The sequence below is a fragment of the Xiphophorus hellerii genome, chromosome 6 (assembly GCF_003331165.1).
Source record: "Xiphophorus hellerii strain 12219 chromosome 6, Xiphophorus_hellerii-4.1, whole genome shotgun sequence".
NCBI lineage: Eukaryota > Metazoa > Chordata > Actinopteri > Cyprinodontiformes > Poeciliidae > Xiphophorus > Xiphophorus hellerii.
The window spans coordinates 3,238,531-3,256,446 of NC_045677.1; the positions used below are offsets into that span (position 1 = coordinate 3,238,531).

Sequence of the window (17,916 nt, forward strand, 5' to 3'; positions counted from 1 at the left end):
TGTCGCTATGTTGAACGTGATCTTAAGTGTTGAAGAGCGTTAACCGTCTGATGGCTAAGAAATGACGATCAGCAAAGCTTTGACTTGTCCACGTTAGCATTGTCTGAGATGGTAAGACAGGATAAACTGTACTCTAACTCCAAACTGTGACTAAATGGAGCTGCGTAAACCTTTGACCTCAGTGGCCAAATTCAACTGACAGGCCTTCATTTCAGTCTGAGTGTCTTTATGCTCTCCAGCACCGGAATGTTTTTCTCAAATGTCTGTTTTCAAACTGTAAGATAATCCCTCCTGGCGCCATATTTGTTGACATAATTGCAATTAATGGGTCAATCATGACTATGACACTGCTGCAGAACATAGTGGTGAATGATCTTTCCTTTTATAAAGGATGTTTCTGAACGCTACAAAAACAGTCTTGGTGTTTGTTCAGCCCATTTCTTGAAAGAATTCTTTTATTATTATCAGACCAGAAGTAATGGAGGTTCAGATTTTCTCCACTGCTTTTGTCCGGATGAACTCTGAAGGACACGGATCAGGACCCATCATGTCATGCTGTGTATCTGTGTTCATCACTCGCTGTACCGGGCATTTCTTACACAGCGAAAACCTTCACGTGTAAATTTTCCATATTTGTATTTCTCACTAAAATGATCTGTAAAATGGTCTATTTTTGAATTCCGTGTCGCACATGATGCTGAAGTTACTTTAAGAATGTTTACTGTCGATGGAAATGTGATCTTAGACATCCAATGCTGATTTTTTTTTTTTTAAGGTTCCTTTTCATTGTAGTTGGATTCAAATATGACTTCAACCACTGAATTGTAGACTTAACTGACCTGTAGAGCACATCAACATTGCAGTCAATGCTGCCTTGAGTTGTGATGTTTACTATTTGAAGAAACCAGCTTGATTTCTGCACAATTAAATGCCATACCACTTAGTGTCCTGAATGTAACGTGTCTTTATTAGGATTTACTTGAGAGTTTGAGCTCTAACAGTTTAAAAGATGAGTTGTTAAAACAAGTTGGTCTTTGTTTTAAGCAGAAATGACTCAAGAGAGAAAACCAGTAGAAAAATGTTCAACTTTGACTACAAACTGAAGCAGGAAACACTAAATCAGAAAGTGATGATCATTACTCATGTTGCATATTCCCTTAAAGTCAAAGTTGGAACTGAAAATACCATCTTTACCATGTTATAGAACCAAGAACCAACCAACCAGTGGGATTCTTATTTTATATGCTCAACAAGCAGGCTACTGTCAGCAGTTTAAAGCTGCACCGATTGCAGATTTCTGGCCGATCACTGATCTTTAAAAAACCTGACTTGCCAATTCCAGTTTTACCCAATTTTTCTTCTTCAGACATTAATCGCAAAACAAAAGGTTCTGATTCACTTTCAAAACGCTTGAGGTCCAGGGTGAAGTTTCCAGTCAGTCATGACTCGGGGAGCAAATCCAAATCTGCAGCAGTTGGTCTTCTGTTTTATTTAGTCCAAAAGTTTGAGCAGCCGTCTGGGAGATGGTAGAGTGCTCGATGCTTTCCCTCCCCTATAAATATTTTATGTGGATGCCAATTAAATTTTTAATTTTTTTTTTAGTTAGTTAATGCTCTAGTGACTATGGTACTGTTGTGCTGATGGAGCAGCAAACTGGAACTCCATGGGCTGTTAAGGGGAAGATAAGAGACACCAGAGGTAATATTAAAAGCTGCTGGGTTTCCTGAACTCATCAGGCTGACCTCCATGCCATGCTGCACCTAAAAGTTATCGATTCAAAAAGAGCCCCAACCAAGTTTTGAGTGCATGTGCTGTATGGTCACATAGTAAAATACATGGTACAATTCTGAGGGCAGATTTTATATACATTTAAAGTCTGAATTTTATTTCTACATGAAACTGAATCATTCAGATTTAAACAGGCCCCTGCATTTCTCACATCTTGTACTTAATATTAAACACTGTGGTGACATGCTAACTCAATGTGACAGTCATGCTGTGTGTTAGTGTGTGTGTGAAAGATTTATGAACAAAAAGTGAAAATGAACCTTTTACTGTAACTATTCCTAAGGTTTAGTTACCTTAGGACTTTGGGAGAAGATTCCCAAAGGGAATTCCAACTTTTGGGAACCTTAATGTAATTTGAACAGTTCTAGTCTTAAAGGGGTAGTATGTGCTTTCCAGCCACATAGTATCACTTAGTACAGGAGTGGGCAATCCTGGTCCTCGAGGCCCGGTGTCCTGCAACTCTTGGATGTCTCCCTGGTCCAACACACTTGAATCCAACAGCTGAATCACCTCCTAAATGCAGTCAAGTTCTCAGAGTCCTGCTAATGACCTCATTATTTGACTCAGGTGTGTTGAAGTAGAGATACATCTAAACGTTGCAGACCGGCCCTCGAGGCCTGGAGTTGCCCACCCAACTTAGTAGCACAATCAAGTAACTATGTTACCTTTAATTGTTATAAAAATGCTGTATGCATCAAATATGACTTAAAAGAAATTCAACTTTATAATTTAGTGCCTTGAAATTGGGCCTCTGTCTCTTTAAGAAACTTGCTCTTTCCAACACTCCATCTTCAGGAAGTCATCAGAGCATAGCTCCTCTATTAACTCTTAACATTTTTAACCAGTGTTGCTCTGGGAGGAAGCTCCTATAATGAGCTCAGCAGATGCATTATTCCATCAGGTGTTTGCTAATTTCTGCTGGCTAGTCTGAAGGAGCAGAGTGAGAGGGGCTTTGTGAGGCAGAAGCTCTGAAGCTAGGAAACTGCAACTCAGAGGAGGAATTGCACCTCTGTCCCACCCAGGCATTTTAATTAGCTGAACGGTTGCCATGGGAGATTAAAGGATGATGAAAGAATCAAGGCAACACTCCAGGTATGTTTTTGATGAGGGAATAAAAACCTGATGTAAAGATTAAAAAATATTTTACACAATACTGCCCCTTTAACTTTAAGGTTTCAGATACATCATTGCTGACTCACAACTTAATGTACTTTTATATAAAACATTGAGACGCAGTGCTTTAAACTGAACCATGAGACACCAGTAAGAGCAGAGACACAGGGTTGACTTTAATAGATTTATTTGTCTGACGCGTTCTTCCCCTAACCGTCCCCTGCTTCTTGTTCTTGCGCTCGTAAGAAGCTGGCCTTTTTCTGGGCAACGCGGTTCTTCCTCTGTGCCAGGGATAACTTGGCGCGGTTCCACCTGCCAGACGACAGACAAAAAGCCAATTCATTAACATTCACTACATCAGCCGAGAAAAAGTAGGCCCATCTACGAAAGGCATTCTCCATGCAACACAACACCAGAAATCTGCCATTAAACACATGTAGTTTTTTTTATTTTTATAAAAAGACTACATTTCTGAATCCACCTGGAACCCACCTCTTCTTTGTAACGTCTTTTTTGGGTTTCTTTTCATGTACGGGATTGGCTCTGATGGCGGCGTGTGCTTTCTTATACATCTCTTCTACCTGAAAGCAGAATTGGATCATTTGAACAGTGGAGCGGCAACATCTCAGTCTTCAGAAAGATTTGCTGTGCTCCTCTCAGCCCCGTCTTAAAAAGGACAGAGGACATCAACCAGTGCCAATGAAGGACCAACTACATTGAGCTCAGCTGCTAGTTTATTATCACCAAGAAGCAAATTCAAGGACAAGAGATGAACAGCAGAATGTTTGGTAAAGTTGGCTTTCTTTCTGAGCGGCGTCCTACCATGTCCGGTGCCACTCCGTTCTTGATGAAGCGGGAGAACTGCTTCTTGTAGGCGTCCTCGTCCTCCTCCATCAGGTAGGTCATGTAATCCGCTACGTTCATACCCATGATGTGCTTTCGGTGCACCTCCGCGTTGAACTCTTTGCTCTCTGCGTCGTAACCGGGGAAGCGTTTCAAGCTGCACGGAACATGATAGAGTCAGGAAGTCAAGTTCGGACTGATTCTACTCTTCCTAATAAAACCTAAGCCAACAGACCAGCAGGAACCCGGTTCTACTTGTCTGCTTCGGTTCAGCTTGCTTCTCTCAGCCCCGTCTTGAAAACGACAGTAAACATCAGCCGGTGCAAATGAAGGACCAACTACATTTTGCTCAGCATATGTTTATCATCACCGAGAAGCAGAGGAGAACCAGCGAGACGGGGTGGGACGTATTGGACTAGTTTGACTGTCTGCATGTATTCACATGCATCAGAACAACGCTCAGGTTTATACAGGTGAAGAAAAAACAATGAATGCTTTCGGCAGTAAACTGCAAGACATTTTAGTTGAGCAATAAGCTCCTCCGGTTACAGACAGTTGCCCTGTACAGGTGAGAGAGTCTTCTCTTCCCTTGAGTTGTGATGATTGAGTTGAGATTATGATGATCATTTTTGGAGCCAATTGTGTTACAAACCCTTCTTTGTGCAGAATGTGAATAGGATAATGAATTATCTGCCTGTTTTTACTCCAGCTCTGTAGTGGCTGTGTGCTGACATTTATCTGGCTGCAAGGCAAACACCTTCTGGTGAAACTTTAACTGCAAAGGGCACTGATGCAGCCACGCGTTTCATGGGAGGTTCTGCTGTAAATATTAACCAGCTGTTCAACAGACCCGGTCCTGTCCATAAATCTTCCATAAATCCAAATGAGCAGAAGCTAATAAAAAAAAGGCAGAAACTTGAATACTAAGTCCTAAGTGACTCTGAAAGAACAGCAAATCTGATTCTTTTTAGACAACCAGTCCAGAGATAATTCAGCCAGATGTGCTTTATTAAAAGTTTCATAACCAAAACGGCTGACAGAAAGAGGCTGCATTCATCAGATCCACTTATTATGAACGGTTTGATTTAAATATTCTGCTCAGGATTAATGCAGTGTTGATGCTTCACCCCTAGCAGCAGCTCTGACCTCTCATTAACCTTCATGACCAGTGGAACAACTTTCCATGAAAACCTGATGTTATACGAGCAGAAACTCCAGCAGAAACACACCTGCAGTTACAAACAGAAAACCAACATGGATTCACCTTAAATGTTTATGTAATACTCAGTGTGGCAAATTGGTGAATGGGTAACTTTATAGTAACTATGCCTGTTTTATACAAAGTAAATGAAGTGGGGGAAAAAATGACCATCAGGGCTGCACAATATAGAGCAAATATAACATCATCTCAATATTCATATAGCAAAGGACTGATTAGATGGCAATAACTGTTGGCTAATCAATCCCAAATAATAAACTAATGTTTCATGATAATACAGCTGGTGCACCTGACTTTCTTTCCTTAGTTGTACCTAAAAACAAACCAAACAAAAAATGAATATAGGGGTTATATTCACAGGCTATACCGCCATCTGCTGACCGTTTTAGTTGTGGAGTCTTTCATTCTGGTAGTCTGATTGATTAATGAAAGATTCATTTTCATGTGCTGTCCAGTCTCCTGCAATTTATTTATCCATATATTATACAAATACAGACTGGCGACCTGTCCAGAGTGACCCCGCCTCTCGCCCGAAACGTTCGCTGCATAGGCACCAGCAGCGCTTCTGACCCCGCTAGGGACAAGAGTGTCCAGAAAATGGATGGATGGATTATACAAATAAACATGAACACCAGTTAATACGTCAATTTTCAGACAGTTTTCTGCACCACATAGTTAAGATTCTATAAACACCGGCAGATCTGAAAGGTGTGGCTGAACTGATGCTACCTCCGTTTTTTTTCAGGTGCATTATTGACAAATTATTTCTATTTTTGGGGGGTATTATGTTCCAAGTTTTTTAATTTTCCCTTTCCTAAACTGTCAGGAAAAAATCTGCACAGGAAGCCTGATAAATCTGGACTGTAAGTTTTCTGCAAACGGCAGATAAAGAACCTCGACACGGGTCTGTCTGCTGACGTCTCAGGTGGTCTGACCGAAACCATGGGAACCACGGCTGTGACTGTTGAACTGTTGCTCTTGCTTCATTAGTTTGTGTAGTTTAATCCATCAGCCTTCTGAATGTCTGATGAAGCTCTGCTCCTTACAGCCCAATCTACTCCCCGCTTTGATGTGTGTGTGAGATTTTTCTATCTCACACACACACACACCATCACACTGACCTGTGAGGAATGGCCAGGCCTCCGTCCACTGCCCCTTTCAGTGCTCCAAACACCTTGTTCCCTGTGGTGGTTCTGGCCAGCCCAGCATCCAGGTAGCAGGTGAAGGCGCCCGGCTGCCCGTCCACACTCTCCACGTTGAACTCATCTCCCGTCACCTCCACCTGGCCCTCGTACACCTGATCCATGCCAAACTTGTGCAGCAGCTACGAAGAAAATAGTTTTGGATTTTTTTTCATTGTCGTTTCGTTTTATTTGTTGTGACTTGTGGTCTGTCTAATTCGGTTAATTTTAATTAGCTTTTAGTGTCAATTTGCAATTTTTTCTTAGTTGTTATTGGTTAATGTTTAGTTTAGTTTTTATTAGATATTGTAATAAATATCTAATTATTTATTAGTTTGTTCATATGGTGCACTGTATTGTGATTATGTTTACACTGATTGGGTAGTGAACGCTCAACAGAAGATTCCATTTTGAAAAATGTATTAAATTATTGTTGAACAACTGACTGGTGTTTTCCCCCAACTTTTACTGTCACCATTTTGTAGACTAGCGTACCGTAATTAGCCCACAGCTGAGGTAAACTGCTTGTGTGAGCGAAAAAATAAACGAATTCCACATCCGTCCGAAAGGCTAATAGAATCATGAGCACAAAAACGAAGGAGAATATGTCTATAATTTCAGTATGTTTCAGTTAGTTTTACAAACACATGATGTAGTTCCAAGTTAGTTATTCTTTTCCCCCTCCTTAATTACCGTTTTTATTCATTTCAGTTACCAAAAACGTTTTCTCAATTTCAGTTTCAGTTGGCTTTGGTGACCTACAGTAACTGTGGTGAGAAGAGCAGCTGTGGAGGTTTAGAGGTCAGACCCTTCTGTGGTGGCGTGCTCACCCTGCGGGCCAGCAGCAGCCCGGTGCAATACGCTGCAGCGTAGTTGGTGAGCCCCACGTTGATCCCGTACTTGGGCAGCTCATGGGAGTAAGAGGCGCTCACGATGTGATCTCCCTCGATCTTTGAGTAGGCGATCTGGACGACAAGAGGAAACGGAAGACGGTAGATCGGATCTTTTTTTTTTTTTTTTAAAGGAGTGTTCAAGTGTGTGTGTGTGTGCGTGTCAGTGGCTAACCTGGCAGCAGATATCCCTGTTGGACAGTCGGACGATCAGCCGGTACTTGGGGGTGTTGTACTTGTTCTTGTCCTGAACAACCAGCCGTTTGCGGGCGTAGAAGTCTGTTTTCCCCTCTGATAATTCAACAGGACGCAGAGTCAGCGGCTTATTATTCCATAACTACCAATTAATCTGATTACATCACTATTTTTATCAAAATACTTGAAGCAAACTAGTATTTATGTATTGTAGTTGTTTGGAAAGCAAACAGAATGCAAGAAATTTGTAAAAGAGGAAGAACCTTCGTGTTGCGTTCACTGACCTGCCAATCACTGATCAGAACCCACCCAGAGAAAGCTAGTTACATAGCTCTGCAGTAGCAAACTTTAAATTAATTCACTATACGATGATAACATTTATAACAGCTGATGATAACAGCAGAACAATAATCACAGAGAATTTCATTAGTCTTATATTGTTATTAGAAATGTATAGCTGTGATGAATTTTCACATTTAGGGCCACAACTCTTACAACATTTTAGCTATAACCAGAGGGCCAAAAATGACCCCAGATACTGTCATTTTTACTTATGTATATTTTATTTTATTCCATTTGTATTGGAAACAACTTTTTTCCCCCAGCACATAAACTACACTCTAGACATTTACTAGGAATCACAATTTGGTGCCTGTTAGTTGCAGCTCTTTACCTCTTCTTCTTCTGAATTTCACTTCATATCTCTTGAAGTAGGCTTTACTTTTCACCACCTTGACGAAACCCTGCGAATACACACAAACACGCGTCAGTTTAGCACGAAAGATAACATAGCAGAATATAGACAAACTATTATCTGTTGAGGCTCAACCAGAACTTTTTAGTTCCTGGAAAGGCTCCAGGAGGTCAGCTGAGATCCAGTCAGCCATGAGTCGCCACGCTGGAGCTAAGCGGCTCACCGGCCAGAAACAAGCAAACATCCGCCGGCATCCAGCTCCATCCGCTCCTCACACAGCCGGGAACACCGCTGCACCATCACACACATCTGCACACACTCGCCTGCCCGACATTACACAAATACGGACACTATACACTTACCATTTTCCCCTTATTTTTACTCCTCTTCCTCCACAATTCAAGGAACGGCCTGCCGCTTGCAGTCACTACTTGTCTTCCGGTAAAGCGCCTATCTCGTCATGCGGCAGCGCCACCTGCCGGATCAGAAGAAAGCTTCGTCCACAGACACCTACAGAGGGCGGTAGGACACAGCGGCTTGATTCAGCAGTACCACCTGGAATGGTGACAAATATACTGTATATAATACACGTACGTCAAAAAAATTAAAAATAAAATAAAATCATAGAATATAATAGAAAATGAAAATGTTTACTATGACCCCAGATACTGTTTTACTATGATAAATGGTAAAAAAAAAAAAAAAAGTTTAAGATTTTTCTCGCTCCTTTACAAAGGGAAACACATCAATGATTTACACTCACAATAAAATACACTGCCTGGCCAAAAAAAAAGTCGCCACCTGGATTTAACTAAGCAAATAGGTACAAGCCTCCTATTGGATAAGTACTGCATAGGCGATTATCTTTCAGCTGGCAACAAGTTATTTAACCCCAGCTGATGCAATGAGTAACTCCTCATTTCTTAAACAACCATGGCAAAAGACACATCCTGTGGTCGTGGAAAAGACGTTAGTCTGTTTAAGAAGGGTCAAATCATTGGCATGCATCACGCAGAGAAAACATCTAAGGAGATTGCAGAAACTACTAGAATTGGGTTAAGAACTGTCCAACGCATCATTCAAAACTGGAAGGATGGTGGGGAACCATCATCTTCCAGAAAGAAATGTGGTCGGAAAAAAATCCTGAATGATCGTGATCGGCGATTACTTAAATGTTTGGTCAAATCAAATCGAAGAAAAACAACAGCAGAACTCAGAAGTATGTTTAATTGTGAACGCAAAAGCATTTCCACACGCACAATGCGAAGGGAACTCAAGGGGTTGGGACTGAACAGCTGTGTAGCCGTAAGAAAACCTCTAATCAGTAAGGCTAACCAGAAAAAAAGGCTTCAGTTTGCTAGGGAGCATAAAGATTGGACTCTGGAGGAATGGAAGAGGGTCATGTGGTCTGATGAGTCCAGATTTACCCTGTTCCAGAGTGATGGGCGCATCAGGGTAAGAAGAGAGGCAGATGAAGTGATGCACCCATCATGCCTAGTGCCTACTGTACAAGCCTGTGGGGGCAGTGCTATGATCTGGGGTTGCTGCAGTTGGTCAGGTCTAGGTTCAGCAACATTGTGTGCTAAAAGAATGAGGTCAGCTGACTACCTGAATATACTGAATGACCAGGTTATTCCATCAATGGATTTTGTCTTCCCAAATGGAACGGGCATATTCCAAGATGACAATGCCAGGATTCATCGGGCTCACATTGTGAAAGAGTGGTTCAGGGAGCATGAGACATCTTTTTCACACATGGATTGGCCACCACAGAGTCCAGACCTTAACCCCATTGAGAATCTTTGGGATGTGCTGGAGAAGGCTTTGCGCAGTGGTCAGACTCTCCCATCATCAATACAAGATCTTGGTGAAAGATTAATGCAACACTGGATGGAAATAAATCTTGTGACACTGCAGAAGCTTATTGAAACAATGCCACAGCGAATGCGGGCTGTAATCAAAGCTAAAGGCGGTCCAACAAAATATTAGAGAGTGTGACCATTTTTTGGTGGCGACTTTTTTTTTGGCCAGGCAGTGTATTTCAAGTCTTTATTATCTTGATGACTACCGCATACAGATAATGAAAACCTAAAATCCTAAAATCTGAGAAAATTAGAATGTTGTGAAAAAGTTAAACATTGGAAACGCCCGGTGTCATTTATCTAATTATCTTAAAGATTTCCTGAGTTTCTTTCACTCTGGCTCAGTTGGACATAATCTCAGGGAAGACTGCTGACTGGACAAATGACCAGAAGACAGTTACTGACACCCTGCACAAGGGCAAGCCACAAGAAGTCACTCTTAAAGAAGCTGGTTGTTCACAGGACATGTTCTTAAGGAAAACATGTGGTAGGAAACAGTGCACAAGCAACAGGAATAACTACAGCCTTGAGAAGATTGTCCAGCAAAATTAGTTCAAGAATCAGAGAGAGCTTGAGTGAACTGAGACCTCAAACAAGATTTGAGTGAGTAGAAATAAACACTTTAAATAAGCAGCCTGACATGTCTATTTAAAATATCATTTTTTTACTGATCTTATGTAATCTAATTTTCAGAGACTCTGAATTCTGGGTTTTAATTATCTGTAAGGCATACTCATCAAAATTAGAAAACTTTCATTTTGGTAACGAGTGACAAAAAATAAATATTTCACTACATTCCAACACACCTCTATATTCTCATGAAATGGTTTTTTGAGTTAAGAAAAGCAAAAACACAACAATTGTGTTCCAATTTAACAGGTTAGTCAGCTACACCGAGTTCTAAAAATGGTCTTTTACCTCAAAATGCTTTCATCATTACTAAATAATTTTCCTGATCAGTCATAAATTATTTTTCTGCAGGGTGATGTAAGACGATGTACTGGGGAAAATATGATGATCTGGTAGTTCAGCTGGAACTTTACAGCACACATTGAAAATACAAGATTTTAAAGATTTAGATAATAGCAAGTTTAATTTGTTTAAAACTGTTTTCAGATTAAAACATTGATCAATGTTTTAATGTGTCAGAATGTGTTTGAATATCAAACCTGAGTTTGAGCTGTTTTGTAAAGAAGAATGAGCCAAAAATTTCAGTTTCTCTATGTGAAAATCTGGTAGAAACATGCATGAAAAAAAGAGTGCGTTTGTAGGAAATGGTGGTTCTAAAAAGTTTGAACACAGGAGGGCTACATACAAATCTCTGCCACACTTTTAAGATTTTTTTATTAGCAAAAACAACTAATATGTCCACCTTACAATTTTGCTCTACGTCTTTTTTGTCTATCACAACTACTGAAATAGACTGAAGTTAGTGGTTTTACCATGAAAAAAAAAATCAAGTGATAGAAATAATTTGGGAGATTCTGTAAATCAACTGAAATACCTTGTGTTCAGAACCACAGGACGTAGTTTCACATCACATCTTCAAGTTTGACTTAGCCAAACATGACAGTGTTTGTGTTACAGGACAGAAGATGGGGACGTTTCTTTGCGTTAGACCAAGCAGGTAGGCATCGTCAGTGTGGGTATGTCATAATCCATGTGGAAAGAAAAATGTTTCTATGATAATATTTACGTTGCATGTCATCCCACATCCACTCTGTGATGTCCGGCTGACTATTTTTTGTCCCTTGGTGAGCCATTGACATTTGAAGATGCTAATGCTGCGTCAGCGCGTGTTGTGAAATCGTGCTTCTCTGTAGAATTATGACGATTAGGATCAGTGATGAAATCTCTGATGGTTTGGGCGGATTTTAAATCCTCTAAAAGGTCATGATATTTCACAACTGATTCTGTCCGTGAGACAGATTTCCAGCCCAAACTACAAGTCAAGACATAAACATAATATTCATGGAGGAGAGACTAATTTGACCCCTAATTACAACATAAGTAATGACGATGACTATAACTGCTTAAAAACTCTGTCTATGTCACAATGTGTATCTAATCCATTGCCTATACATTGTCTCATAAAAGTATGGGAAACTCCTTAAGCTCCTTCATATTATCTCACTCTGAGGTTATAAACGCGTGAGGAACCTTTGAGATATTATGCTATAAATTAATACAGAGTGGTAGGTCAATTTTGCATTCTGAATTTTCTTCCTCAGCATTGCATAAAAACGGCTAAAACCACACTTTGTTGTTGCCTTCACAATGAAAACATTTCTAATTTTGGTTTTGTGAGAGCCACAGAGGAAGGACCGAAGAGCCGCCTGTGGCTTTGGAGCCACAGGTTTTGGGCCCCTGCTCTAGAGTGTTGCCTAGCATTAGCTTTCTGCCCACAGCGCTGAGCTGCATGAACGCCAAAAAGCTTATGTGTTGTTCTCGTTTGACCACAGCACCTTCTTTCATGCGTTTGCTGTGTCTCCCACACGGTTTGTGGCAAACTGCCAGTGAAACTTGAAGACTTTCTCTCAACGATAGCTTTCTTCTCACCTCTCTTTTCTGACGGCTGGAGTTTGGATTGCACAACTCATAACTGTCCTGACGACACATCTTTTCATCTGATCAGAGGATCTCCAGACTTATGTTGGGCCTCTTGGTTGTTTTGTTGGTGGTTACTTCCCCTGGAGTATTGGGATGCTGTTTTGTGAAATCAACTTTTTTTTGAGCGTCACATCATGTTATGATGTTATTCCCCCATTAAAAACAAACACTGAATGTTGCGTTGATTCTTTCATGCAACAATTCAGCTGTGAAAAACGCCTGGGAGGTTTGAGCACATGAGATTTTAAAGAGACAGAGTCCCTATTTCAAGGCATTAAATTGCAAAGTCTAATTTTTTTAAGTCATATTTGATATAGATTTTTTATTTAACTGTAGGTAACATAGTTACTAGATTGTGCTAAAAAGAAAAAGGCCACTATGTTCCTAGAAAATACATAAACAGCACCTTTAAACTTCTCACCAACTTTTCCCAGGTAAAAGGCTGCTCTAGATTTTGTTTAAGTTATCAATGTAAAGCAGGCTGATCTATTTTTGAAACCAAGTAACCAAGTGGAAATAAATTTATTTCCACTTTACATTTTACTGACTACAATTGGTCAAATTGTCGCATTAAATGCAGATGAAATTCATGGATCTTTTGATTCCAAGGTTTATGAAAATCTTTGATTGCAACATAGTATAACGTGAAAGAGCAGAAGGTGTGTGACTGCATCTCTGCGATCCACTGAGCCATGTGTGGACATAATCTTTAACCTTCTCTTGTTGGTAGCCACTTAGATTTAGATCTAGATAGGTCAAAGTCTAGCTCACCAGCTCACACCAAGTTTCGTCTCGACAGCTCGTTTTCTTGTTTCAGCCAATCTGCTGTCGATCGACAGCAGATTGCAGCTGCCAAACGTTTCACAAGAGACATGAGCCCACTGCTCTTACTTTGCTTTATATTACCAGCCAGGTCCATCTTTTAAATCTACAGTTAGACACATTTGCAGCTTTTTTTTCTATGCATTTTTTTTCTAAGTTTAGATAGAATGATCACGTAGCCGCAGTGAAGAGGGCTTACACTGTGGGAGGAAGTGGGGGTATCCGTACAGAACTCATGTCTGCTCAAGGAGAACATGCAAACTGCCTTAAGAAAGGCTTACAGACACCATTCAATAAACTAGAATATTTCTGAAAGGTCCATTTATTTCAGGAATGATCACTAAGTGAGACATATTGCAAAGATCAATTGCACAGAGGTGGATGTGCGAAAGCCTTTGTTTCTGCAAATTGTCGTGATTTTCAACTTACAGGTCATGAAAACGTGACATTTAAAAGTAGAATATTACATAAGACCAACAAAACAAAATCTATTTTTAAAAACAGAAATGTGAGCTGAATGAAAAGTAAGTTTAATAACGCCCTGAAGGTTGTTATTTTCAGAAGGTAATTCTAATCTGACAAACAAAACTCGTCAGGACGTTTTTTTTCTAATTTATTGAACATGACTGTAAGAACCAGTCATATTCATCCAACCAGAGCCAAGAGCCAAGAGCCAAGAGCCTACCCACAGACCATGAAGGATTTCTAATTTACAACTGTTTTATAGTCTAATAAGACTTTTACTATTAAATATTTAAACTACATAATCAGTCTATAACACAATCTTTAAAACCAGACATTAGATTTGGCCAAAGTGTGACCACTGACTACATAGCACTAGCTTGTGCTAACTAGGTAGCAGCTAGGTAACCTTTCTTAATGTTTTCTAATACCTTAAGAAAACAAACTCATTTTCTAGTGTGAACTAAGACCATCAACACGGCCCGTGGATTATACATTATACATTATCATACGGCATAATTTAGCCGTGTTGTCATTGCTTAATTCATCTGGTGGAAGAGCTCCAGTAAAGGTCTCGTTTAGACAAAATGGCAGCCATAAAGAACAACGAGGTTCTAGACTCCTCTTTAATCCAGCAACCTGAGTCATAGTTTTTCCCTCGACGTTGGTTAAAAAAATAAAACTGACTAACCTCTGAACCGCCAGCATCAACTTTAAGAAATGAATGAAACGGTTTTTATGCAGCTTAGGCTGAACATTTTTCTATTTGCTGTCATGACACACTGACAGCAGCACAGACAGCCAGCGCCTTGTCCCTGTGACAAGGCATTCATCGGCAAAGAAAAATGACTTGATGACAAGAAAAAGTAAGAGTTTGACTCCTCTCCCACAGAAGATTCATCTGTTCCTGCGGTGCAGTCTGGAGATGCAAATGTCCGAATCATGAAGTTGTGATTAACACGGGGTCAGTCAGGAGGCCAGCAATCAAAAGTTCATCAATAAGAGAGAAGGAACATAAAGCTAAAACAGCTTTAAGGCCTTTATTTCACACTTAATGTGTGAAACCATCATTCTGATCAAAAGAAAAACATTGTCTGAACAGGTGAGTCATCCCCAAGCAAAACAATAAAAAAAACAGGCATTTCAAATTTCTCTGATAATCTTTTTATAAAAATTAGCAGAAGATGATCATGAAAAATAATTTGTGATTTATATTGTTTTGATTGGAGTCTGAACAGATGAAGTAAGAGTGTGGTAACACTTTCTAAATGAATGATTATCTGATGTTGTAGAAGTAATCACATGACTCCACAAAGGGTTGACAATCAATTCATATCTTTATGATTAATTCATGTGTGAGAGAAATGTGAGTTTTACCTTGACTAAGAATTAGAGGAATAGCATTCCTATTATTAACTTATTATGACTCATTAGATTTTAAACTTCTCACACCAAAATGGTAATGTTGAGCAGAATAAAAAGCTGAAAATAAATCGCACTGTAAAAAAATGTAGATAGATAGATAGAGAGAGAGAGAGATGCAAATGTCCGAATACAGATGATCAAGTATTCCTGGAAAGTTATTCGACACTATATATATATATATATATATATATATATATATATATATACAGTACAGACCAAAAGTTTGGACACACCTTTTAATTCAATGAGTTTCCTTTATTTTCATGACTATTGACATTGTAGATTCACACTGAAGGCATCAAAATTATGAATAACACATGTGGAAATATGCACTAAACAAAAAAGTGTAAAACAACTGAAAATACCCCTTATATTCTAGTTTCTTCAAAGTAGCAACCTTTTGCTGTGATTACTGCTTTGCACACACTCTGCATTTTCTTGATGAGCTTCAAGAGGTAGTCACCTGAAATGGTTTTCACTTCATAGGTGTGCCCTGTCAGGTTAATAAGTGGGATTTCTTGCCTTATAAATAGTCATGAAAATAAAGAAAACCCATTGAATTAGAAAGGTGTGTCCAAACTTTTGGTCTGTACTGTATATATATATATATATATATATATATATATATATATATATATATATATATATATATATATATCCATACACAGAAAATGTACACCCCACATGCGTTATCTCCATTCCGGGCGAGAGGCAGGTACACCCTGGACAGGTCGCCAGTCTGTCGCAGGGCAACACAAAGACAGACAGGACAAACAACCATGCACACACACACTCACACCTAGGGAGAATTTAGAGAGAAAAATTAACCTGACCGTCATGTTTTGACTGTGGGAGGAAACTGGAGTACCTGGAGAGAACCCACGCATGCACAGGGAGAACATGCAAACTGGACCTTCTTGCTGCAAGGCAACAGTGCTACCTACTGTGCCACTGTCCAGACCTATCTATCTATCTATCTATGTTATTGTCTAACATGGCGAAAGTTGCTCAGGCTTCTGGATCTGCTCTGAACAGCTCCTGGCTGGATCTGCTGCAGGTAAGAAATTGACTGTTCATAACATCACAACAGAACCCCAGTTTTTCCCAGTGTGGGAGATGTTGCTCCACACCATCAATCTGCTCACACCAAAGAGGAGGACTTGACAAGTTTTATGGGCTTTTGCACTGCAGTGACTATAGCAACCCAAAGGCAATCTGCACTACTGGACGAAGACTAACATCTTTTCTACAATCTGAACGATGATAGGTCACGGTTAAAATAAAAATATTCTGAACTTTCCGTACTTTTTGCCCCACATGGTGGAAAACACAAAGATCATCATAAAGCTGTGGTACGGACTGAAGGACGTCGCTGTATTCATAGCACCGTTCTACGGAAACCAGAACTGTTATTAAGGCGTGGAATGAAGAATCAAACCCACACAGGGACTGAATGCGAATATGACTAAAATGATGACACAGGAACTATGATAGTTCTCCAAATTTCTTCACCAGAAAAAATATTCCCCTCAATGTCCAAGACAATCTAATCTCAAATCCAAAAGTTTGGCAGAGCCTTAAACATCAGTAACAGAAGACGCACCGTAGCTGAATATGATAGAGCCTCGGTTAAACACTTCAATTTAAATAAAGTAAAACTGAAACAACAAATACTAAAGGTCTCATATTAAACTGCACAACAGCATTATGGAGCAAATACACAGCAGTTGCTTCCATCCAGTGTTGATGACACACATGTCATGGGCTGGCTAACACTGCCACTGCCAACATTTACATATCGTCAACTTCCTAAAATTATGGCCTAAGTCGTTGTCAGTTGAAACCAGATATTTTACACTCAATAAAAAGACACCAACACATTTTTTACCTCACTGTCTGAAGTTAAACCAGACCAAACTTTTCTTATTTTAGCTCAGTTAGAATTAGCAAAATTATTTCTATTTGCTAAATACCAGAAAACTTAGCATGAACATATTTTTAGAGATTTATATATCTGTTTTGCAAAAGTTTGCATACATTTGGTCAGTATCCGAAATAACTGTCTTTAAAAATGTGTTCATCAAATAGGCATCATTTTGGTCATTCTAACTGAGCTAAAACAAGAAAGTTTTGGTTTGATTTAACTTCAGGCAGAGGGAAAAGTGTGTATGTGTGTCTTTTTATTCAGTGTGTGTAAAGATCTAGTTTCAGTACATGCATGCACTTCTTACAACACATCTGATTTTCTGCCTTTGCTGTAGTGAGAGGGAAAACCTCCTGGTTAATGCTGAGTGATGCTGGACTAACCTGAAGTCAAAAATGACAATAAAACCTGCAGTGAACTGCATGGGAGGCCAAACTGATGCTAATGTCAGGAGGATTCTTTCATTTTTCCTCTTTAAATATGATTTTATTTTCACTATAAAGTCAACATTCCAAACAATTCAAGAGATTTACAGGGAATTATTACACATTTGGTTATTTTGAAGGATGAAATTATATGAACAGTTTAATAATACAACTTGTAAAGATGCACGAGTCTGAGACTAGACCAAAAGTAAGCAGACTTGTTATAAATCTCAATTTTTATTTACTTACTTTTTTTTATGAAGATGAAGAAAAGCTTACAGATCCCCAGAACTGCAAGTTAACAGAATGACAAGGAGGAAAACCAGAGAACAGAAGGAACCAGAGGCGAAAAAACAAAACCTGGGAGCTTAAACATGCTGAGGAGGGAGCAGAGGAGCTAATTACAGATGAGTGGATGCGGCTGGGGAGGGGACCAGTGGGGGAACATGAGGAGATGAGTACC

The 17,916-nt window shown here is 39.6% G+C and overlaps 1 protein-coding gene and 1 long non-coding RNA gene across 2 annotated transcripts in view; one reads left to right on the top strand and one right to left on the bottom strand.

The window, feature by feature from the left end:
- Positions 1-3,071: 3,071 nt before the first annotated feature.
- Positions 3,072-8,415, bottom strand: rpl5a (ribosomal protein L5a). The gene is made up of 8 exons (XM_032566458.1): positions 8,286-8,415; positions 7,903-7,972; positions 7,210-7,325; positions 6,975-7,109; positions 6,085-6,287; positions 3,724-3,901; positions 3,394-3,482; positions 3,072-3,213 (listed from the first exon to the last, which is right to left on the bottom strand). Exons 1-8 carry the CDS (start codon positions 8,286-8,288, stop codon positions 3,111-3,113), a joined length of 897 nt encoding a protein of 298 aa, XP_032422349.1. The 5' UTR covers positions 8,289-8,415; the 3' UTR covers positions 3,072-3,110.
- A 7,401-nt stretch (positions 8,416-15,816) lies between these two features.
- The window catches only part of LOC116721749 (uncharacterized), a 19,384-nt gene continuing 17,284 nt past the window's right edge, over positions 15,817-17,916 (top strand). Inside the window, exon 1 of the long non-coding RNA XR_004339681.1 lies at positions 15,817-15,968. This is a non-coding gene — a long non-coding RNA (uncharacterized LOC116721749). The remainder of the gene's footprint in view (positions 15,969-17,916) is intronic.